The sequence below is a fragment of the Balaenoptera musculus genome, chromosome 10, assembly GCF_009873245.2.
Source record: "Balaenoptera musculus isolate JJ_BM4_2016_0621 chromosome 10, mBalMus1.pri.v3, whole genome shotgun sequence".
NCBI classification, from domain to species: domain Eukaryota; kingdom Metazoa; phylum Chordata; class Mammalia; order Artiodactyla; family Balaenopteridae; genus Balaenoptera; species Balaenoptera musculus.
Genome location: NC_045794.1, coordinates 53,583,592 through 53,609,605, shown reverse-complemented (window position 1 = coordinate 53,609,605; position 26,014 = coordinate 53,583,592). Strand labels below are relative to the sequence as shown.

At 36.8% G+C, this 26,014-nt stretch overlaps 1 protein-coding gene across 3 annotated transcripts in view; it reads left to right on the top strand.

Moving 5' to 3' along the window:
• Positions 1–26,014, top strand: part of GRIP1 (glutamate receptor interacting protein 1) — a 720,504-nt gene that overhangs the window by 562,617 nt on the left and 131,873 nt on the right. For all 3 annotated transcript variants that reach the window (XM_036867337.1, XM_036867336.1, XM_036867335.1), the window contains exon 7: positions 261–406. In XM_036867337.1, coding sequence (XP_036723232.1) covers positions 261–406 — 146 coding nt within the window. The remainder of the gene's footprint in view (positions 1–260; positions 407–26,014) is intronic.

Sequence of the window (26,014 nt, the reverse complement as noted above, 5' to 3'; positions counted from 1 at the left end):
TTACTTTTACACCCCAGGAGTTCATCGTGGGTGACCTGGTTATTTGCTAATGTGTAGTTATTATTACTGATTTTCATATTGCAGCAACTTTCTGGTCAGGGTTACCTCTTTACTCTCTTAATGTCACACTTGATGCTTAAAAGGAAGTGCAAATGGGATAGATGGTAGAATGTGTGTGAAAGAGCCTCTTTGGCTAAGTGACTATTAATGCTAAGCCCCATGATGCTAAATTAATGACTGTTTCTTTATTCTCCCTTCAGAGAGGGCACAATCAAACCTGGTGATAGGTTGCTCAGTGTGGATGGAATTCGGCTTCTTGGAACCACACATGCTGAGGCCATGAGTATTCTCAAACAGTGTGGGCAAGAAGCGACGCTGCTGATCGAATATGATGTCTCGGTCATGGGTATGTCGGATCCTGAGGTTGGGATCTCTTAACTAAGCTCTACATCATCTCACTGTCTATCCCCGATAAACCACTTTGGATTAAGAATGAAATGTTATGTCCTCCTGTAGCAGACAGAATTTCATCAATACCATATTACTCTGTTTGAGTTCAGAAAGAGGTGAGAAGTACTTCTCAGCGATTTTGAATTCTTATGTTGATAGAGTCTATGATAACATCTCATTCTGTCAGTGTGTTTCACCTAGCAATCAGCTCTTATACATGGATTACCCTTTGGCAGGAAAGTGTTTTCCCCCTCCAAATCACCAAAGTGGTATTATTAACTTAGGGGCTAGTACTTTTTCTTTTACTACATGGAGACTGGAAACAGTAGGGGATTTCCTTCTTGTTACATCGCCGAGTGAAGCCAGCTGATCGGAATTAGTGGAAATTACCATTTTATCATCAGACTTAGGGACAAAGAAAGGAAAGGGGACAAATAGTATCATTGATTAAAATGAAAGTTGAGTACAATATTCTTTCTTGAAATAATGATCCCAATAGAAAGTAATTCTATTTCTACCCTCTCAACTGTAGTACAGCTGGAAAGATATTCTCAGATGGCTTTTCAATGAGAAGAGAGAGCCAAAGTTTTGTGTAAAGTTGACTAAGGCAGATAAATTATGAGAGAATGAATCGGAACCTGAAATTGAAACTTAAATCATGTTGTAAATACTTTTTACAATTATCAGACTTCATTGTGTGCCTGACTTTACCAGCAAGTTTTGTCCTGGTAAAATGTAGCCAAGAAAAAAACACTTATTCTGTAACTGCAAACTCCTTTATTTCCCGCTCTATATAATTCACGTAGAACAGTGTTGCTTGAACGTATTCTTAATCTGTCTATTGGCCTGAAATGTCTTTGAGAGGTATGAATCTTCCTAAAAGACTTAAAGTGTGAGTTAAGGAGTTCTTAGCAGAATAAGTGGTATGATATGCCCTTAAGATGGAAAGGTCAGGAATGAATGAATTTTCCTCCCTCTATTCTTCCTTTCTCATGTCTTCTCTTTCTCCCTTTTTTCTTTCTCTTTTTATTGTTTTGTATGGCTTTTGAGTTAGATGATTTGGGTTCTGTTTTCAATTCTACTGATTTCTAGCTATTAGTTTGGACCATGTTACTTATTTCCCTGTGCCTTAGTTACCTCATTTGTCACATGGAGACCAGCAATGCCTATTTTAAAAGGCAGTTAGGAAGATAAAATAAAATTATACAAGTAAGATATATTTTAACTGATGATCTCATTTATTATTAACATTAAAAATTGAAGCAGATGTTTGACATATTTAACTCATTCAGTCTATATATATTTTTTTAATATTTTTTAAATATTTTTTTAAAATATATATTTTAAAATATATATTTTTTTAATATTTAAGCTAAGTGACAGGTACCAAGAGTACAGAAATAAACAAAACAGACCTGGTCTCTGCTCTTATGAAGTTTGCAGTTGACAAGGAGGAGAGACAGTAAACAGGAACATGACCAAACAAATAAACACTCAGAAAGTGATCATTACCTACCATGAAAGGCATGAACTGGATTCTGTAATAGGGAATAAGGGCAGGCACAGGTGAGGGTTGACAGATGCCAATCAGGAGTCAGTGAGGAGGTGACAGGTAGGCTAAAACCTGAAGGATGAGAAGGAACCAGTTCCCAAACTAAATACAGCAACAGTTTGTAAGTTCTGAGCAGCCCACCTCAGAGAGACAAGGGCTCCCCCACCTGGGGATGGGCACCATTCCAGAGGAGAGCCCTCCATATCTCATTATTACCAGAGTCAGGAGGGGAGAGGATGCCTCACCTGTCTTCCTTCTTCCCTACTCACATTCACGTTCTGAATCATGCCTGACAGTTTTCCTACCTCAGAGTTCTCAGATATCCCCCTAATATAGGGGAAAGTGCCATCAGGAAGGAAACTCATTAAAAGTTTCTCTAAGTTGCTAGATATAAGATCAGTATACAAAAATCAGTTACATTTCTATATACCAGCCAAAACCAGAAAGTTAATTTTTAATATACCATTTATAATAACAATAAAATAATAAGGTTCCTATAAGGAATAAATACAACAAAAGTTGTATCTTCACATTAGATATAGATATTGATATAGATGCAGATATGCGTATACATAAAGAATACTTAAATAAATGAAGACCTACATCATGAACTTGGGTGGGAAGTCTTAATATCTAAAATATATCATTTCTTTCAAATGCATCCATAAATTCTATTCAGAATCCCAGAAGGATCTTTGGAGGACTTTAATAAGCTGTTTCTAAAACGTATACGGAGTGAGAAAAGTGGGAGGGGGAAAACAGCCAAAATGTTTTTGAAACAATATGAAAGCAGAGAAACTTGTTCTACCCAGTATCAAGACTCATTCTAAAATTGTGCCATTAAGTCTATGTAATATTTACATGAGGTAATAAAGAACCCAGTGGAAGAGAATCGAATGCCACAGACCACTACAGATATGTAAGCAGAGGTATAGTCTTACATCAGTGGGGAAGGTTGAGCTAGTCAGTAAATGATACTAGGTCAATTAGTTAGCCACATGGGAAAAAATTCAATTAATCCCCTACTTTATACCACACCCAAAAATAAATTCTGTATTTACATAACCATTTCCCAACAGACTGCTATTATAGGTAACTGGAATGAATATCCTTTTACCCAAATCTTTGTCTGTGTATCTGACCTCATTAAGTCAAAGGGCATATTTCTTTTTTAAATATTTGATACATAATTCCAGTTGTCCTCCAGAAAGGTTATACTATTTTATAATATATTACTACCAGCAATGTTTTAAGTGTACCTGTCTCAACGGAGCACCAGATACAACATTGAATAGTATTGGTTTTAATCTTTCTGATTTGTTAAGTAAAAATTACATTAATATTTTAGTTTACTTTTTAAAAAAAATTTCTAGTGCAACTAAATGTTTTTTCGTATGAACACTAGCCATTTTCATCTCCTATTGTCTGCTTATGCCCTGTATTCATTTTTCTTTTTTTTTTTTTTAATTTATTTTATTTATTTATTTTTGGCTGTGTTGGGTCTTGATTGTGGTGCACGGGCTTCTCATTGCGGTGGCTTCTCTTGTTGCAGAGCACGGGCTCTAGGCGCATGGGCTTCAGTAGTTGTGGCTCGTGGGCTCTAGAGCACAGGCTCAGTAGTTGTGGCACACAGGCTTAGTTGCTCCGCGGCATGTGGGATCTTCCCAGACTAGGGCTCGAACCCGTGTCCCCTGCATTGGCAGGTGGATTCTTAACCCCTGGGTCACCAGGGAAGTCCCTGTATTCATTTTTCTATTGGAGGTGCTCTTAGTTTTTTTTTTGGTTATTGATTTGTGTAACTATTTGTATTTTAAGGATATTAGTCCTTATCAGTTTTTTGTAAAAACTCTTCTTAGTAGTTTATTTGCCCTTTCTGATGTATCAAAGTTCCTTTTTTTTTTAATTTGGATCTAGTATTTTTCTTAGGATATAAATATTAATTTTTTCTAAAGTTACCTAATATCCCTGGATTATTTAATAAAGAATCTATCACATGCCTACTGATTTTTTAAATCATACCTTAAGTTGTTAAATATACTGGACTCGTCATCTGGGCTAGCTAGTCTGATTGTATCTAGTTTCACACCAGATTTTAGGATAGGACTTTTGAATTTAAAGTCTTAGTATAAGAGCTCTTATTATCATAAAAAGACACATTTTTGGAAAATTATTTATCTGCATACTACATTTATTGTATTATTCTAAGTTTTGCTAACTTTATACAGCAAATGAGCAAACTTTGATTTGGGTTTTTTATGTCTTTTTAAATTCCTTTTTCTCTCTTCTCTTCCATTCAACTCTCTTGCACTTGCTTACTTGCTCTCAGCCTTTTCTCTCCCACTGTGTTCCTCACACTCTGTCTTCCTTTCTTTCTCCTTCCCTTTCTAGCCTCCCAGTTATTTTTTGTATACTCTATTCTCGGTTTCTCACTTGTCAATACCCTTCTTTATTCTAATCGTCTTACTTGGATTGTTTTCAGTATTCCCCTGTAATTATTATCCTTTCTCTCTGTTTTGTCCTTCTTGCTTGTTTCAATCCTGTTTTTCTAAAACAGGGTTAAAATGGGATTAGGTATAGATAAGGTCAGATAATTGAGAATGACAATTTGTGGAAAGAAGTAAAAAATGGTACCTTAGAAAATCAGAATATAGGATACTTTCAATTAGAATTATTGTTCATCGAATATTAACTAACCTTTCCTTTTACCAATCTCCTTAGATATTAGACTCAATGATTTCATTTCTTCGTATCATCTTCTATAAAATAAGAATAATGATATTTACCCTGTCGAGCTCATTGGGATATAAAAATCCTCAATAATTAAACTTTTAAAGTAAAAAGCTATTTATCTTTAAAGGAAGCCAGGAGATATTTAGAAGTACAAAGGAAATAAAATTATGAAAGAATGTATAAAACTTAAAGTTCATGGACCTCCCACTGAGACACATTTCTGTCACTCCTAGATAAAGCTAAATAGGTGAAAAATTGCAATAGAAAGCTTAAGGTCTTAAGTTAGGGAAATGAGGAGCAATAGATCATTAGTATAGGAAGATGCCATCAGGTACAAATGGCAGAAACCAATTTAGAATAATTTAAAGAGGGAATCGATTAGCTTGCAAAAGTGGGGAGTCAAGATATATCCTGGCTTCAGAAGAAGTTCAGTAATATCACAGGTGTTCTGTCTCTCAGGTCTCTTTGCCTGGGAAAGGCTCTCCTTGTGTCATGACCAGATGGTCCCAGGCAGCCACAGGTCTATATTATGTTGTGAGTTCATAATGCCAGAAAAAGAAATGAAACTGGATCTCCCCTAAAAGATGCTGAGTGACTTAGCTTGGAGCAAATGCTGACCACTGCGGTAATCACTATGTCCAGGGATATAGTGTACCCTCTGCTCTTTGGCAGGGCAGGAAGGAATGTGTGTTGAACAGAACAAGACAAAGAATGGCACTTTCCCAAAGCAGATGATGTTAGTAATAGATGCCACACATATGAGAATTTTCCTTACTTCACGTCCTCACCAGCACTTGGTATCCTCAATCTGTTTCATGGTAACTATTCTTATGGGTATGTAGTGATATCCCATGGTAAACTGAATGTATATTTCCAGGATGAATAATGATATGAAACACCTTTTCATTTGCCACTTGGACATTCTTGTTGCATTATTTTACTTTTAATACCTTTATTTATTTACATACTATTAAAATTATGTCACATTATATCTTAGGAAGCATGTGTGTGTCTATAATTATAAATATAAATATTGATTTTATTTATATGCTATTAAAAGTACACAAATTATTTTGTAGGAAACACGTGTGTGCCTGTGCAGAGATATTGATATCTCATCACTGGAATGAGATATATTTTCTAGTAAATCTCAGATCACAAATTTTAGCAAATTCAGTAGTCTGGGAAAGCTATTGAAACTATCAATTTTATTAACTAAAGTTGAATTTAGTCTTTGTTAAAATTTTAAAGAAAATTTATTGAGATAAGACTGGTAGGAATAGGTCTGGGAGAAAAGTAAGAGTTCAGTTTTGGATATGTTATGTTTGAGGTGTCTGTCTATCCATCATCCTAGTGGAGGTATGGAGTATACAGATGGGTCATTAAGCCTGGAATTTAGTGCAGAGGTTAGGGCAGGAGGTATAAATTTTTGAGTCATCAGCACAGAGATGGACCTTAAAACCACGAGGCACCTTAGAGAAGTGAGCGTGGACAGAGAAAAGCAAGGCCCAAGGATGGAGCTCTGGGTCTCTCCAATAGTGACAAATCAGAAAGGTGATGAGGAACCTTTGAAATAAATTGAGAAGGAACATCAAGTGATGGAGACAGAGAACCAAGGCAGAGTGTGGAGTCCTGGAGGCCAGATTTTTCCTTTGTAAAACGGTGGTAATTATACTACCACACTCACAAGTTGCTGTGAGGAGAAAAAGAGTTAATGCATATGTGGTGTTTGGCCCATAATATGTGCTCAATAAATATGAACTAATTATTTTAAATGTTTATAGGGAAAAAACCCTCCACTTCATTATTGTTGAAATGTATTACCAAATGATTGGGTCTCAGAACCCTGATGTTAGAAGCCAAATAACATAAAATATAAGGAAAGCTTGAACATCTTGGGGCAAAAGTTCTGAAAACAATAACTTTAGTAAAATGTAGTGCCTTTTGAAGTCAGACAAACTAGGTTTTGAATCTTGGCTGTCTGTTGACCTTGAACAAGTTACTTAGCCTCTCCAAGCTGCAACTTTCTCATCTCTAATATAAGGATGATAACAGTACTTCTTCAAAGGATTGATGAAAAGATTAAGCGAGTGAATACATGTAAAGTGTTTATCATAACTAAACTAAACTCTTGTTGACTACCAGGGAATTAAAGTTCACTGTTTCCATGCTCCACTTCCCTAAAATGAACCTCAGGTCTCCCATTACCCTGGATTAAGCAGCAGCTGGGGCTTTATTCTGTGACAACATTGAGTCCTCAGTAGAAAGAATATTTGAAAAATGATGTGTTCTGTATGGCTTTATTTTCTAAAATTCATCACAATACTTATTTTTCTTAAACTTTAGCTGAAAATATTTCTAAATAATGTTTTTGAGAATATATATTAAAGATACTTGGGTCTTTGGTAGAGGCACATACAGTTATCAAGGACATCATTCTGAATGTCAGTCCTTAGACCTGTGTTACAGAGACAAGGGGTACAGATGATACCAAATCTGTGCTGACATAATTTACTCAGGATTTTTAAAACTTACACGATTCTCTAATAATTATTTATTTTATGACTTTTTCTTCCATAGGAGGAGCGGGGAAGGGCTTTTGGTTACTATGGATTTCTTGTGGGCCATATTAAACAAGAATGACTGTAGTGTAATTTTTTGTTTTTGTTTTGTTTTTATTTCAGCTTTATTAAGGTGTAATTGACAGATCTGTAAGATATTTAAAGTGTGCATCGTGATAATTTGATATACACATACATTGTGAAAAGATGCTACACTCTTAGCATATTATACAATACAGTGTTATCAATTCTAGTCACAGTTTTTACATTAGATCCTCAGACCTTATTCATCTTCTAGCTGAAAGTTTGTACCCTTTTTTTTTTTAACGTTCTTATTGGAGTATAATTGCTTTACAATGGTGCGTTAGTTTCTGCTGTATAACAAAGTGAATCAGCTATACATACACATATATCCCCATATCTTCTCCCTTTTGCGTCTCCCTCCCACCCTCCCTATCCCACCCCTCTAGGTGGTCACAGAGCACCGAGCTGATCTCCCTTTGCTATGCGGCTGCTTCCCACTAGCTATCTATTTTACATTTGGTAGTGTATATATGTCCATGCCACTCTCTCACTTCATCCCAGCTTACCCTTCCCTCTCCCCGTGTCCTCAAGTCCATCTCTACGTCTGTGTCTTTATTCCTGTCCTGCACCTAGGTTCTTCAGAAGCATTTTTTTTTTTTTTTTTATTCCATATATATGTGTTAGCATACGGTATTTGTTTTTCTCTTTCTGACTACTTCACTCTGTATGACAGACTCTAGGTCCATCCACCTCACTACAAATAACTCAATTTCGTTTCTTTTTATGGCTGAGTAATATTCCATTGAATATATGTGCCACATCTTCTTTATCCATTTATCTGTTGATGAACACTCAGGTTGCTTCCATGTCCTGGCTACTGTAAATAGTGCTGCAATGAACATTGTGGTACATGACTCTTTGAATTATGGTTTTCTCAGGGTATATGCCCAGTAGTGGGATTGCTGGGTCGTATGGTAGTTCTATTTGTAGTTTTTTAAGGAACCTCCATACTGTTCTCCATAGTGGCTGTATCAATTTACATTCCCACCAACAGTGCAAGAGAGTTCCCTTTTCTCCACACCCTCTCCAGCATTTATTGTCTGTAGATTTTTGATGATGGCCATTCTGACTGGTGTGAGGTGATACCTCATTGTAGGTTTGATTTGCATTTCTCTAATGATTAGTGATGTTGAGCATCCTTTCATGTGTTTGTTAGCAATCTGTCTGTCTTCTTTGGAGAAATGTCTATTTAGGTCTTCTGCCCATTTTTGGATTGGGTTGTTTGTTTTTTTGATATTGAGCTGCATGAGCTACTTGTATATTTTGGAGATTAATCCTTTGTCAGTTGCTTCGTTTGCAATTATTTTCTCCCATACTGAGGGTTGTCTTTTCGTCTTGTTTATGGGTTCCTTTGCTGTGAAAAAGCTTTTAAGTTTCATTATGTCCCATTTGTTTATTTTTGCTTTTATTTCCATTACTCTAGGAGGTGGGTCAAAAAGGATCTTACTGTGATTTATGTCATTGAGTGTTCTGCCTATGTTTTCCTCTAAGAGCTTTATAGTGTCTGGCCTTACATTTAGGTCTTTAATCCATTTTGAGTTGATTTTTGTGTATGGTGTTAGAGAGGGTTCTAATTTCATTCTTTTACATGTAGCTGTCCAGTTTTCCCAGCACCACTTACTGAAGAGGCTGTCTTTTCTCCATTGTACATTTTTGCCTCCTTTATCAAAGATAAGGTGACCATATGTGTGTGGGTTTATCTCTGGGCTTTCTATCCTGTTGCATTGATCTATATTTCTGTTTTTGTGCCAGTACCATACTGTCTTGATTACTGAACCTTTGTAGTGTAGTCTGAAGTCAGGGAGGCTGATTCCTCCAGCTCCATTTTTCTTTCTCAAGTTTGCTTTGGCTATTTGGGGTCTTTTGTGTTTCCATACAAATTGTGAAATTTTTTATTCTAGCTCTGTGAAAAATGCCATTGGTAGTTTGATAGGGATTGCATTGAATCTGTAGATTGCTTTGGGTAGTGTAGTCATTTTCACAATGTTGATTCTTCCAATCCAAGAACATGGTATATCTCTCCATCTGTTTGTATCATCTTTACTTTCTTTCATCAGTGTCTTATAGTTTTCTGCATACAGGTCTTTTGTCTCCTTAGGTAGGTTTATTCCTAGGTATTTTATTCTTTTTGTTGCAATGGTAAATGCAAGTGTTTCCTTAATTTCTCTTTCAGATTTTTCATCATGAGTGTATAGGAATGCAAGAGATTTCTGTGCATTAATTTTGTATCCTGCTACTTTACCAAATTCATTGACTAACTGTAGTAGTTTTCTGGTAGCATCTTTAGGATTCTCTGTGTATAGGATCATGTCATCTGCAGACAGTGACAGTTTTACTTCTTCTTTTACGATTTGGATTCCTTTTATTTCTTTTCCTTCTCTGACTGCTGTGACCAAAACTTCCAAAACTATGTTGAATAACAGTGGTGAGAGTGGGCAACCTTGGCTTGTTCCTGATCTTAGTGGAAATGGTTTCAGTTTTTCACCCTTGAGAACGATGTTGGCTGTGGGTTTGTCACATAAGGCCTTTATTATGTTGAGGTAAGTTCCCTCTATGCCTACTTTATGGAGGGTTTTTATCATAAATGGGTGTTGAATTTTGTCGAAAGCTTTTTCTGCATCTGTTGAAATGATCATATGGTTTTTATTCTTCAATTTGTTAATATGGTGTATCACATTGATTGATTTGTGTATATTAAAGAATCCTTGCATCCCTGAGATAAACCCCACTTGATCATGGTGTATGATCCTTTTTTTGTGTTGTTGGATTTGGTTTGCTGGTGTTTTGTTGAGGATTTTTGCATCTATATTCATCAGTGATATTGGTCTGTAATTTTCTTTTTTTGTAGTATCTCTGTCTGGTTTTGGTATCAGGATGATGGTGGCTTCATAGAATGAGTTTGGGGGTGTTTCTCCCTCTGGTATATTTTGGAAGAGTTTGAGAAGCATAGGTGTTAGCTCTTCTCTAAATGTTTGGTAGAATTCGCCTGTGAAGCCATCTGGTCCTGGGCTTTTTTATTTGTTGGAAGATTTTTAATCACAGTTTCAATTTCAGTGTTTGTGATTGGTCTATTTATATTTTCTATTTCTTCCTGGTTCAGTCTCGGAATGTTCTTCTTTTCTAAGAACTTGTCCATTTCTCCCAAGTTGTCCATTTTATTGGCATATAGATGCTTGTAGTTATCTCTCATGATCCTTTGTATTTCTGCAGAGTCAGTTGTTACTTCTTTTTCATTTCTAATTCTGTTGATTTGAGTCTTTTCCCACTTTTTCTTGATGAGTCTGGGTAATGGGTTATCAATTTTGTTTATCTTCTCAAAGAACCAGCTTTTAGTTTTATTCATATTTGCTATCATTTCCATTTCTTTTTCATTTATTTCTGATCTGATCTTCATGATTTCTTTCCTTTTGCTAACTTTGGGGTTTTTTTGTTCTTCTTTCTCTAATTGCTTTAGGTGTAAGGTTAGGTTGTTTGTTTGAGATGTTTCTTGTTTCTTGAGGTAGGATTGTATTGCTGTAAACGTCCCTCTTAGAACTGCTTTTGCTGCATCCCATGGGCTTTGGGTCATCATGTTTTCCTTGTCATTTGTTTCTACGTATTTTTTGATTTCCTCTTTGATTTCTTCAGTGATCTCTTGGTTATTTAGTAGTGAATTGTTTAGCCTCCATGTGTTTGTATTTTTACAGTTTTTTTCCTGTAATTGACATCTGGTCTTAATAGTGTTGTGGTCAGAAAAGGTACTTGATATGACTTTAGTTTTCTTAAATTTACCAAGGCTTGATTTGTGACCCAAGATATGATCTATTCTGGAGAATGTTCCATGAGCACTTGAGAAGAAAGTGTATTCTGTTGTTTTTGGATGGAATGTCCTATAAATATCAGTTAAGTCCATTTTGTTTAACGTATCATTTAAAGCTTGTGTTTCCTTGTTTATTTTCATTTTGGATGATTTGTCCATTGGTGAAAGCAGGGTGTTAAAGTCCCCTACTATTATTGTGTTACTGTTGATTTCCCCTTTTATGGCTGTTAGCATCTGCCTTATATATTGAGGTGCTCCTGTTTTGGGTGCATAAATATAACAGTTGTTATATCTTCTTCTTGGATTGATCCCTTGATCATTATGTACTGTCCTTTTTTGTCTCTTGTCATAGTCTTTATTCTAAAGTCTATTTTGTCTGATATGAGAATTGCTACTCCAGCTTTCTTTTGATTTCCCTTTGCATGGAATATCTTTTTCCATCCCCTCACTTTCGGTCTATATGTGTCCCTAGGTCTGAAGTAGGTCTCTTGTAGGCAGCATATATATGGGTCTTGTTTTTGTATCCATTCAGCAGTCTATGTCTTTTGGTTGGAGCACTTAATCCATTTACATTTAAGGTAGTTATTGATATGTATGTTCTTATTACCATTTTCTTAATTGTTTTGGGTTTGTTATTGTAGGTCTTTTGCTTGTCTTGTATTTCCTGCCTAGAGAAGTTCCTTTAGCATTTGTTGTAGAGCTGGTTTGGTGGTGCTGAATTCTCTTAGCTTTTGCTTGTCTGTAAAGGTTTTAATTTCTCCATCGAATCTGAATGAGATCCTTGCTGGGTAGAATAATCTTGGTTGTAGGTTTTTCCCTTTCATGACTTTAAATATGTCCTGCCACACCCTTCTGGCTTGCAGAGTTTCTGCTGAAAGATCAGCTGTTAACCTTATGGGGATTCCCTTGTACGTTATTTGTTGCTTTTCCCTTGCGGCTTTTACTATTTTTTCTTTGTATTTAATTTTTGATAGTTTGATTAATATGTGTCTTGGCATTTTTGTCCTTGGATTTATCCTGTATGGGACTCTCTGTTCTTCCTCAGCTTGATTGACTATTTCCTTTCCCATATTAGGGAAGTTGTCAAGTATAACCTCTTCAAATATTTTCTCAGTCCCTTTTTTTTTTCTCTTCTTCTTCTGGGACCCCTATAATTTGAATGTTGGTGAGTTTAATGTTGTCCCAGGCGTCTCTGAGACTGTCCTCAATTCTTTTCATTCTTTTTTCTTTATTCTGCTCTGCAGTAGTTATTTCCACTATTTTATCTTCCAGGTCACTTATCCGTTCTTCTGCCTCAGTTATTCTGCTATTGATTCCTTCTGGAGAATTTTTAATTTCATTTATTGTGTTGTTCATCATTCTTTGTTTGTTTCTTTGTTTGTTTCTTTGTTTAGTTCTTCTAGGTCCTTGTTAAATGTTTCTTGTATTTTCTCCATTCTATTTCCAAGATTTTGGATCATCTTTACCATCATCACTCTGAATTCTTTTTCAGGTAGACTGCCTATTTCCTCTTCATTTGTTTGGTCTGGTGGGTTTTTACCTTGCTCCTTCATCTGCTGTGTATTTCTCTGTCTTCTCATTTTGCTTAAGTTACTGTGTTTGGGGTCTCCTTTCCACAGGCTGCAGGTTCGTACTTCCCGTTGTTTTTGGTGTCTGCCCCCAGTGGCTAAGGTTGGTTCAGTGGGTTGTGTAGGCTTCCTGATGGAGGGGACTAGTGCCTGTGTTCTGGTGGATGAGGCTGGACCTTGTATTTTTGGTGGGCAGGACTGCGTCTGGTGGTGTGTTTTGGGGTTTCTGTGAACTTAGTATGAATTTAAGCAGCCTCTCTGCTAATGGGTGGGGTTGTGTTCCTGTCTTGCTAGTTGTTTGGCATAGGGTGTCCAGCACTGTAGCTTGCAGGTCATTCAGTAGAGCTGGGTCTCAGCATAGAGATGGAGATCTCTGGGAGAGCTTTTGCCGTTTGATATTATGTGGGGCTGGGAGGTCTCTGGTGGACCAGTGTCCTGAACTAGTCTCTCCCACCTCACAGGCTCAGGCCTGACACCCGTCCAGAGCACCAAGACCCTGACAGCCACACAGTAGATCCACGGTTGATCGGAAAATGATATAACTCAGGAACAGCCAGATGAAAGGGATGCATAGGGCAAGGCACAGGGAATGGGAGCAGAGTTCCCATGCCTTCTCTAGACGCACCACTCTCCCAGCACCTCCACGTGTTCATCAACCCAGAAGCCCTCTCTGTAGTGTAATTTAAACAAGGTTTCTTACTAAGAAACAGTAATCTTAGTCATTTTAGTAGATGTCAAATGTAACCTACAAACTATTATAGTTGATAATAAAGATGGAAAGATAACTAAATGTTTCTCCAAAATGTCATGAATTTTCCCACTGTTGTTCCCAATATTTACTATTCCCATGTATAAACCTTCCCAAAAAATACATATACTAGATAGATAGGTAGATAGATAATCTCCAATTTAAATCTACCTCCCTCCCTCATCCTGCTCTTATTTGTCTTACTCAATCTCTCATTTTCTCTTTCTTTTGAACTCCTGTATCACTTTCTTGGCAACTCTTGAGGGTATTTACATTTTGCCTAGTCTTAGTTATTGATGAGTTTTTCTGTTGTGCCGCTAGGTTCCATAGATTCCTTGGGGACATTAATAAACTATTTGTTGTTTATTTCTATTGCACCTCATATGGAGTCTTCAGGTGTACTAGGTATAATAGGAGGCTGTTAATGATAATTGTGGATTAAACAATGCATTCACGTATAGATTAGTTGTTCTTATGACTAATCATCATTAAGTGGGTATGTATAGAATATAGCAAAATATCAGTGTTTATCCTGTAGGTTTGAAATGAAGTTACTTCATGATATCATCTTATGTTGCAGAATGACATTATAAATCTTTGAGTCACAAAACCTCTTAATCTACCTGTGGTGTTTTTCTGAATTCCTGTAAGCCTATGACTTTCCTCAACTATTTATCTGCTTGGCTTCAAACCTTTCCTTCTATTTACTTAGACTAAGCCAGCATGAAAAACCAAGCATACTGAGAAAAATGTTATCCTTTTCTTAGAAATGCCCAAGTGTATTACATCTTTGCCCATCTGTATGGCTAGTCCTTACTTACATTCAATCCTAAGCAAACATAAAATAGTAATTTTCAAGTAATTGTTTTATCAGGGATGGATTTGAATGTTATGAGTCTTCAGAAGAGATGATTAATTCTCTTGCAACCAAACAGTATATAGGTTTATTGGTGTTACCGCAACTGAATCTTGGCTAGGCTTTGCATTTCATTTTTCCAGAATATGACAACCAAGATATATAATATCCACCAATGATTTCTCAGGCATAAGTACCAAGAGTAAATTGACCACTATTTGTATTTTCTAATCAGTTTCTTCCAGATGATCTCAATTTACTGTAAACTGAGTTTTTCAAGGGCTCCTAAAAGTATTTAGGGGCATGCTTCCTTTTGAGTCCCCAGAATAACCTTCTCCTCTTCATAGAAAATATCATAAATGGAAGCCCAGAGAGTTTCCTCCATAAAAGAAGTCTAATTTTTAAATGGCAGTAGCAGTTTATTTAGAATGTTACTTTTCTATAATTAAAGGTAGATTTTCTTATACATTCTCCATTTTTATCTAAAAAATGAATTTTTGCAGAATCCTCTTTTTCCTACTCACTACTCATTCACTTTTACATATTCAGAGCCACTTGTCATATAATTGGGAAATAAAAGTAGTAGGTGAGGAGAGAGTTACCCTAAATTTTAAAAACTAGATATTTTATTTTAAATTAATAGATTAGATTTGTTTTTAATTTATACTTTTATAGTATAGTACAATACACAAAGAGAAAAATGTTGAAATCTTATTTGTACAGCTTGCTGAATTTTCACTTGTATATTCTCCAGCCAGGTCAAGAAATAGAACACAACCATCATCACCAAAAACCCCACTGTACCTCCTCCCAATTGCTACCCTATCTCTTCCACCAATGTAACTCCTATCTTGACTTCCTAAGCCATAGATTTATTTTCCTAATTTTTGAACTGTATGTAAATGGAATCATATAGTATATTTCTTTGCTATTGGGCTTCTTCTGTCCAACATTATGTTGTGAGATGTACTCATTTTGTTGCCTGTAGCAGTAATCCTTTTTCATTGTTCTTATAGTAGTCCATTATATGAATAGATCACAATTTATCCCTTTCTTGGTGATGATCATTTGGGTATTTTCCAGTTTGAGACTCTTGTAAATAATGCTATGATGAACTTTCTGGTATATATCTTTTGGTGAACATGCATATGCATTTCTATAAAGTTATACCCAGAGGTAGAGTTGCTAGTCCATAAGTCACATGTATGCTCAACATTAGTACCTAGCATCAAACAATTTTTCCAAGTGCTTGTACCAGTTTGCATTTCCAGTAACAGTTTCTCTTCCTTTGCATCTCACTAGCACTTGGTGTTGTCAATCTTTTTCATTTTAACAATTCTGAGAGTGTGTAGTGGTACCTATATGTGACTTTAATATAAATTTCCCAGGTAAATAAGGATGTCAGGCACCTTTTCATTACTGGCCATTTGGATATTCTCCTTTGTGATATTTCTGTTCAAGCCTTTTGATCCATTCTTTTATTCTGTTAGGCAACTCTTCCATCATTATAGATTTATATGAGTTCTTTATATATTACATATGCAATTCCTTTTTAGTTATATGTATTACAAATTAACCCTAAATACTGCATGCAGAATAAATGCCAAAATCAGTATATATAAGCTATAACATTCCAATAAACTGTATTTGGTTACTTTTTGGAAATTTTCTATGATTTAGACATCCAGAAGCCTAGAAGAAAATGTAATATTTCATCTGGTTTGTTCTACAATATTCAGGTAGATGTTGTCACTGGATTTTAGTACTGTATTAGTTTTCTATTGCTATGTAGCAAAATATCACAAACTAGTGGCTTAAAAACAGCACCCATTTATCATCTCACAGTTCTGCAGGTCAGAAGTCCAGGCAGGCTTTCCTGGGTTCTCTGCTTTTTTTTTTTTTTTTTAGAGTTATTTATTATTTATTTATTTTATTATTTATGTCTGGCTGCATTAGGTCTTAGTTGCGGCACACGGGATCTTCATTGAGGCATGCTGGACCTTTCGTTGCAGCACGCAGCCTCTTCGTTGAGGCTCGTGGGCTTCTCTCTAGTTGTGGCGTGTGGGTTTTCTCTCTCTAGTTGTGGCACACAGGCTCCAGGGCACATGGGCTCTGTAGTTGTGGCACGCAGGTTCCAGAGTGTGTGGGCTCTGTAGTTTGCAGCACGTGGGCTCTCTAGTTGAGGCGTGCAAGCTCAGTAGTTATGGCGCGTGGGCTTAGTTGTCCTGAGGCATGTGGGATCTTAGGCCCCTGACCAGGGATCGAACCGGCGTCCCCTGTATTGAAAGGCGGATTCTTTACCACTGGACCACCAGGGAGGTCCTTGGGTTCTCTGCTTTGCATTTCTCAAGGTCCACATCTGTGCAGGGGTTTTAAAAAGTTGGAATCAGTTTTCAACATTTAAAAATAAGGATTTTCCATTTAAAATAAATCTAACTATCTGACTGCTCTTAAAAGTTTGACTCCTCTGGGCCAGCATTCCTGCATGTAACTGTTGGCTTGAGTTGAGTCTCAGGCTGCCTCCTTGGATAGGGGATATTGTCTTCCATTCGTCCAAATTGTTTCCCTGACACCAACACCTTACAGCAAGTCCCCATCTTGCCTGTTCCCCACAGGCATTTGGGTTTGTGCCACTTGCTGTACCCCAGGACATTTCTGTTTCAGCCAGAAGAGCTCCAAGACACTGTAGGTTATGTAGGCGCTCAGAAAGAAGGTCCCGACTAGAATTTCCTGTTCCACATAGTCAACATTCTTCTCTATCTAACCTCACATTTCCCAAAACAGCTATGTGAGGGCTCCTGGGAGAAGGGTGAAGATTTTTGGCAGAGTATCAGAGGTGAGAGCTGAGATGCTCCACCTAACTCATTAGCATGATGCACTCTCTCGGTCCCCCTTTTCTGAGCGACTGTTGGCCTCCACATTCTATTCCCTACTGGACCTCCTTCTTCGTACTTGTTACACCCTGATTGTTTCCTGGGGCTTGGGGGCAGATACCTTGAAGGCTCATCACTTATAAGTTAGTTTTTAGTTTCTGGGTCTCCAAAGCAATTTGGATAGTCTCATTTTAGTGTCAGAGTACTTACTGTCATCTTTAAAGACCTGAGTCCCACTAATGTAAGAATAGAATAGAATATCGTTCCGGAGCTCCTTCTGGAAGTTTAGTATTATATTTGGTGCGAAGGGGATGAATAGTGGTATCAGACTAGGAGTAACATGGATTAGCAATCTAATATTTACCTTTTCCCTAAGGGCTCATTTGACTATATTTTAGGTGACATCCATTGTGATAGAATTAGAAGGGTCTTTTAAATATTTTGGGCCACTGTTCCTCACTTGTAACATGAGGGAACTAGACTACATCATTTCAAAGTTTCTTCCAGCTCTAATATCCTATATGATGCTTTGCATTTAGTAACTTCTCTTAAAAGATTTCAGAAGTTATCACTTTTTTAAGTTGACGTAACCATAACTCCAAAGCAAAATATTATAAATAAAAATAGTTTAAAATAACATTTAACTGTTGTTCAAACTGAATTAAAATGATTACAGCTTAAACCACTATTTAAAAAAGGAAAGTTGGTTGTTTCCTTTGTTAATCACATCAAACCCATTAGTCGCACTGACAGTTACAAATTTCCAGGAGATTATTTTCCGGCATTCCCAGATTAGGCATAAGGCCAGCATGCTGCTGTGAAGTCATTATCTGCAAGGATCTTGATCTTGGCATTCTGAGACATTTAATAAATTAATGGAAAGTTGGTTAAAATTCCCTCATTTTCAGATTGTATATTATACTTCTAAAATTAAACACGTCCCTTAAGGGGAATATTAGCCCTTTAATTTAGTGTATTTTAAAAGATGAAAAACTGACTGAACCCTGTCAGGGGAAATCTCTCTTCTCATGAAGTTTCTTTGAAGTCGTATACATGTATTAGGTAGACTAGAATTGGTTTTCTTTTTGAGAGGGATAGCAGACAAGCACTTCAATTGACTATAAGGGCAGTTCTAGGCCATCTTTTTCGAGTACTACTAAAGAACTAATCAAGATTACTTCTTTCTGTGGTTGGATACTAATTTTTTTAATATAATTTAATTTATTTATTTTTTATACAGCAGGTTCTTAATAGTTATCTATTTCATACATATTAGTGTAGACATGTCAATCCCAATCTCCCATTTCATCCCACCACCACCCTCACCACACTTTCCCCCTTGGTGTCTATACGTTTGTTCTCTACATCTGTGTCTCTATTTCTGCCTTGCAAACCAGTTCATCTGTACCATTTTTCTAGATTCCACATATATGCATTAATATACAATATTTGTTTTTCTCTTTCTAACTAACTTCACTCTTTATGACAGTCTCTAGGTCCATCCACGTCTCTACAAATAACCCAATTTCATTCCTTTTTATGGCTGAATAATACTCCATTGTATACATGTACCACATCTCCTTTATCTGTTCATCTGTAGATGGGCATTTAGGTTGCTTCCATGACCTGGCTATTGTAAATAGTGCTGCAGTGAACATTGGGATGCATGTGTCTTTTTGAATTATGGTTTTCTCTGGGTATATGCCCAGTAGTGGGATTGCTGGGTCATATGGTAATTCTATTTTTAGTTTTTTAAGGAACCTCCATACTGTTCTCCATAGTAGCTGTATCAATTTACATTCCCACCAACAGTGCAAGAGGGTTCCCTTTTCTCCACACACTCTCCAGCACTTACTGGTTGTAGATTTTCTGATGATGCCCATTCTAACCAGTGTGAGGTGATAACTCATTGTAGTTTTGATTTGCATTTCTCTAATAATTAAGTGATGTTGAGCAGCTTTTCATGCTCCTCTTGGCCATTAATATGTCTTCTTTGGCGAATTGTCTATTTAGGTCTTCTGCCCATTTTTTGATTGGGTTGTTTGTTTTTTTAATATTGAGCTGCATGAGCAGTTTATATATTTTGGAGATTAATCCTTTGTCCACTGATTCGTTTGCAAATATTTTCCCCCATTCTGAGGGTTGTCTTTTCGTCTTGTTTATGGTTCCTTTGCTATGCAAAAGCTTTGAAGTTTCATTAGGTCCCATTTGTTTATTTTTGTTTTTATTTCCATTACTATAGGAGGTGGGTCGAAAAAGATCTTGCTGTGATTTATGTCAAAGAGTGTTCTTCCTATGTTTTCCTCTAAGAGTTTTACAGTGTCCAGTCTTACATTTAGGTCTTTTATTCATTTTGAGTTTATATTTGTGTATGGTGTTAGGGAGTGTCCTAATTTCATTCTTTTACATGTAGCTGTCCAGTTTTCCCAGCACCACTTATTGAAGAGACAGTCTTTTCTCCATTGTATATCTTTGCCTCCTTTGTCATAGGTTAGTTGACCATAGGTGCGTGGATTCATCTCTGGGCTTTGTATGCTGTTCCATTGATCTATACTTCTGTTTTTGTCCCAGTACCATATTGTCTTGATTACTGTAGCTTTGTAGTATAGTCTGAAGGCAGGGAGCCTGATTCCTCCAGCTCCGTTTTTTTCCCTCAAGATTGCTTTGGCTATTTGAGGTCTTTGGTGTCTCCATACAAATTTTAAGATTTTTTTGTTCTAGTTCTGTAAAAAATGCCGTTGGTAATTTGATAGGGATTGCACTGAATCTGTAGATTGCTTTGGGTCATATAGTCATTTTCACAATATTGATTCTTCCACTCTGAGAACGTGGTATATCTCTGCATCTGTTTGTGTCATCTTTGATTTCTTTCATCAGTGTCTTATAGTTTTCTGAGTACAGGTCTTTTATCTCCTTAGGTAAGTTTATTCCTAGGTATTTTATTCTTTCTGTTTCAATGGTGAATGGGATAGTTTCCTTAATTTCTCTTTCTGATCTTTCATTGTTAGTGTATAGGAATGCAAGATATTTCTCTGCATTAATTTTGTATCCTGCTACTTTACCAAATTCATTGATTAGCTCTAGTAGTTTTCTGGTGGCATCTTTAGGATTATCTATGTATAGTATCATGTCATCTGCAAACAGTGACAGTTTTACTTTCTCTTCCAAATTTGTATTCCTTTTATTTCTTTTTTCTTCTCTGATTGCCATGGCTAGGACTTCCAAAACTATGTTGAATAATAGTGGTGAGAGTAGACATCCTTGTCTTGTTCCTGATCTTAGAGGAGATGCATTCAGTTTTTCATCATTGAGAATGATGTTTGTTGTGGGTTTGTCATATGTGGCCTTTATTATGTTGAGGTAGGTTCCCTCTGTGTCCACCTTCTGGAGAGTTTTTATCATAAATGGGTGTTGAATTTTGTCAAAAGCTTTTTCTGCATCTAATGAGATGATCATGTGGTTTTTATTCTTCAATTTGTTAACATGGTGTATCACATTGATTGATTTGCATATATTGAAGAATCCATGATCAAGAACCACTTGATCATGGTGTATGATCCTTTTAATGTGCTCTTGGATACTGTTTGCTAGAATTTTGTTCAGGATTTTTGCATCTATATGCGTCAGTGATATTGGTCTGTAATTTTCTCTTTTTTGTAGTATCTCTGTATGGTTTTGGTATCAGGATGATTGTGGCTTCATAGAATGAGTTTGGAGTGTTCCTTCCTCTGCAATTTTTTTGAAGAGTTTAAGAAGGATAGGTGTTAGCTCTTCTCTAAATGTTTGGTAGAATTCACCTGAGAAGCCATCTGGTCCTGGACTTTTGTTTGTTGGAAGATTTTTAGTCACAGTTTCAATTTCATTACTTGTGATTGGTCTGTTCATATTTTCTGTTTCTTCCTGGTTCAGTCTTGGAAGGTTATGCCTTTCTAAAAATTTGTCCATTTCTTCCCGGTGGTCCATTTTATTGGCATAGAGTTGCTTGCAGTAGTCTCTTATGATGCTTTGTATTTCTGCAGTGTCCGTTGTAACTTCTCCTTTTTAATTTCTAATTTTATTGATTTGAGCCCTCTCCCTCTTTTTCTTAATGAGTCTGGCTAATGGTTTATCAATTTTGTTTATCTTTCAAAGAACCAGCTTTTAGTTTTATTGATCTTTGCTCTCATTTCCTTCATTTCTTTTTCATTTATTTCTGACCTGATCTTTATGATTTCTTTCCCTCTGCTAATTTTGGGGGGTTTTTGTTCTTCTTTCTCTAATTACTTTAAGTGTAGGATCAGCTTGTTTATTTGAGATTTTTCTTGTTTCTTGAGGTAGGATTCTATTGCTATAAACTTCCCTCTTAGAACTGCTTTTGCTGCATACCATAGGTTTTGGATCATCGTGTTTTCATCTTCATTTGTCTCTAGGTATTTTTTTATTTCCTCATTGATTTCTTCAGTGATCTCTTGGTTATTTAGTAACGTATTGTTTAGCCTCCATGTGTTTGTGTTTTTTACATTTTTTTTCCCAGTAATTGATTTCTTATCTCATAGCATTGTGGTTGGAAAAGATGATTGATATGATTTCAATTTTCTTAAATTTACCGAGGCTTGATTTGTGACCCAAGATATGATCTATCCTGGAGAATGTTCCATGTGCGCTTGAGAGGAAAGTGTAATCTGCTGTTTTGGGATGGAATGTCCTATAAATATCAATTAAATCTATCTGGTCTATTGTGTCATTTAAAGCTTGTTTTTCCTTATTAATTTTCTGTCTGGTTGATCTGTCTTTTGGTGTAAGTGAGGTGTTAAAGTCCCCCACTATTACTGTGTTAATGTCAGTATCCTCTTTTATAGCTGTTAGCATTTGCCTTATGTATTGAGGTGCTCCTATGTTGGGTGCATATTTATTTATAATTGTTATATCTTCTTCTTGGATTGATCCCTTCATCATTATGTAGTGTCCTTCCTTGTCTCTTGTAACATTCTTTATTTTAAAGTATATTTCATCTGATACAAGTATTGCTACTCCAGCTTTGTTTGATTTCCATTTGCATGGAATATCTTTTTCCATCCCCTCACTTTCAGTCTGTATGTGTCCCTAGGTCTGAAGTGGGTCTCTTGTAGACAACATATATATGGGTCTTGTTTTTGTATCCATTCAGCCAGTCTATGTCTTTTGGTTGGAGCATTTAATCCATTCACATTTAAGGTAATTATCCATATTTATGTTCCTATTACCATTATCTTAATTGTTTTGGGTTTGTTTTCGTAGGTCCTTTTCTTCTCTTGTGTTTCCCACTTAGAGAAGTTCCTTTAGCATTTGTTGTAGAGTTGGTTTGGTGGTGCTGAATTCTTTTAGCTTTTGCTTGTCTGTGAAGCTTTTGATTTCTCTGTAGAATCTGAATGAGATCCTTGCCAGCTAGAGTAATCTTGGTTGTAGGTTCTTCCCTTTCATCACTTTAAATATATCGTGCCACTCCCTCCTAGCTTGTAGAGTTTCTGCTGAGATATCAGCTGTTAATGTTATGGGAGTTCCCTTGTATATTATTTTTCATTTTTCCCTTGTTGCTTTTAATAATTTTTCTTTGTCTTTAATTTTTGTCAGTTTGATTACTATGTGTCTTGGCATGTTTCTCCTTGGGTTTATCCTGCCTGGGCCTCTCTGTGCTTCCTGGACTTGGGTGGCTATTTCCTTTTTCCCATGTTAGGGAAGTTTTCAACTATCATCTCTTCAAATATTTTCTCTTCTCCTTTCTCTCTCTCTTCTCCTTCTGGGCCCCCTATAATGCGATTGTTGATGTGTTTAATGTTGTCCCAGAGGTCTCTTAGGCTGTCTTCATTTGTTTTCATTCTTTTTTCTTATTGATTCCTTCTAGTGTATTTTTCATTTCAGTTATTTTATTGTTCATCTCTGTTTGTATGTTCTTTAATTCTTCTAGGTCTTTGTTAAACATTTCTTGCATCTTCTCAATCTTTGCCTCCATTCTTTTACCAAGGTCCTGTATCATCTTCACTATCATTATTCTGAATTCTTTTTCTGGAAGGTTGCCTATCTCCACTTCATTTTGTTGTTTTTCTGGGGTTTTATCTTGTTTCTTCATCTGGTACATAGCCCTCTGCCTTTTCATTTTGTCTATCTTTCTGTGAATGTGGGTTTCATTCCACAGACTGCAGATTGTAGTTCTTATTGCTTCTGCTCTCTGACCTCTTGTGGATGAGGCTATCTAAGAGGCTTGTGCAAGCTTCCTGATGGGAGGTACTGGTGGTGGATAGAGCTGGCTCTTGCTCTGATGGGCAGAGCTCAGTAAAACCTCAGTCTGCTCGTCTGCTGATGGGTGGGGCTGCGTTACCTCCCTGTTGGTTGTTTTCCCTAAGGCGACCCAGCACTGGAGTCTACCCAGCTCTTTGGTGGGGCTAATGGCGGACTCTGGGAGGGCTCACGCCAAGGAGCCCTGGGAAACCTAGCTAGCAGCAATCCCTCTCTTCCTTTAACTCCCATAATGTCTTGTTTTCACACCTCATAGTCTTTACCCCATCAGTGTGGTAGTCTAGTTATTTGTGTATGTGACTATTGCTCCTCTATGACGTTATAAACCCCTTGGGAACAGGGACTATTTCATACCCATACTGTATCCTTTGCAGTGCCCTATACATGGAAGACACTTATTTCTTCATTGATTGAAGATATGAATGAACAAGTAAATGAAGAGTATTTGACATTGAGACTATCAATCCCCTAAATTTAATAATGTTCAAAATAATTTCTCATGTATTTAGAGCTCTTTTAGCTTATAGTGTACTTCACAACTGCAATCCTATTTTATCCTTCTATTACCTATTAAGGAAACCAAGCTTCCTCTTATTTTTTTTTTTTTTTTTTTTAAAAACCTGAAAGGATTATGTTGACCTGGAGTCAACACTTTCTGATAAGTGTAAGGATCCACAAGACTTCTACGATAGGTCAGTTCACACAAAGCTAGTGAATCCATTCACGTTTTAATTGAGCACATCAAAATACATTCTTGAAAAACATAGAAGGCTTTATAGGCTTCATGGTCATCACATGTTTAATGTTTAATGTTGAAGGTTACAGTTCAGGAATATTAGATAAGACCTTTGTTGTTAACATTTGAACATCTTAGGGAACTTTTTGTTCCTTCTCAGTGAACATACATGAGACTGACCTTAAATAAGGCCTTTCCCCCAATTCACTCTTCTCTTCACAGTGCTGTTTTTTCACAGAGCTCCTGTGGTCACAGACTGTTAATATTCCTGATCTTCTCTTCCTTATGGTACGAAAAAAGAATCTTTCATTCCAAGGCTTCTCATCACCTGTCAGTGGAACCTATGGGATCAAGACTAAATCAAAGACGTTAGACTAGAAATTATTGTTTGTATATACCTTGTGATGTAGGAAAGGAGGGTATTAGGCTGTTTTAAAAATTAGAAATTTAAGGTTCCTTATTTGCCTGGATGACACAGTTTATAAATGTCAAAGTCAAAATTCATCCTTTTCTCTAACATAATATGCTGCTATTAGCAAATTACAGTAATAGTAACTGCAGTTTACTAAGTACCTATTATGTGCAAGGCAATTTTATAAACATTATCTCACTGTATTCTTACCATAAGAGATAGGCATAGGTATCCCTATTTCAGGAATCAGAGGAAATAAAAGAACTTGCCCAGGTAGAAAAGAACAGAGTCAGAATTCAAACTATTATGTCTGATTCTAGAACCTTTGCTTAGAGCAAATGAACCATCAGAGCAGTCTCTTTTTAAATTTATTTTATTGAAGTATAGTTGATTTACAGTGTTGTGTTAATTTCTGCAGTACGGCAAAGTGATTCAGTTATACACACACACACACACACACACACACATGTTCTTTTTCATATTCTTTTCCATTATGGATTATCAAAGGTATTGAATATAATTCCCTGTGCTGCACAGTAGGACCCTGTTGTTTATTCGTTCTATGTATAATAGTTTGCATTTGCTAATCCCAAACTCCCAGTCCATCCCTACCCCTCCTCCTCCTTGGCAACCACAAGTCTGTTCCAGCAGAGCAGTCTTAATGCAGCATTTATATGGTAATTCTTAAAGCTAAATGTTTAGAACTGAACTTGGCTTCTCCCCTTAGCCTGTTCCCCTCCCACGTTTAGAACTGAACTTGACTTCTCCCCTTAGCCTGTTCCCCTCCCATCTTCCCCATCTCAGGCGTTAGTGCCTCCATCTGAGCAGCTCTCAAATCAAGAGTCTGGGTCATCCTTCATTTTCCCCCACCCCATTTATACCTAGCTCTTCCACAGGGTCCAACTCTCCTCCTTCCAGCCACGCTCCTTGTCTCCATCTTCACTTTCCCCGCACTTGTCCTCGCTGCTCACCCACATACACCACCCTCTCTCTCCCAGCCACCTCCCAGCTTGTGCCCGTCTCCACTCTTTACTCCGTCTTCATTCAAATCCATGCTCATACAGAAGCCCGAGAGACCTTTACATAGCATGCATGGAATCATGTCACTCTCATTCAATTGTCATCCACTAAATTTCAGATAAAATTAAACTCTATGCCATGCCTATGAATCCCTGCATGCTCTCCCCCATCTCAACTCTCCATGGTTTCCCAGAAGCTCTCTTCTCTGATTCCCAAGGCTCTTTTTTTTCAGCTCCTCCCACATAACCAGGCTCCTATCCTCAGGGACTTTGCAAGTTCGGTTCCCTCTGCCAACACCTCCCCACCCTGCACATGAACAAACTCACATTCTTTACCCAGCTATTTTGTACATATCCTTTCATGTCACTGCCTC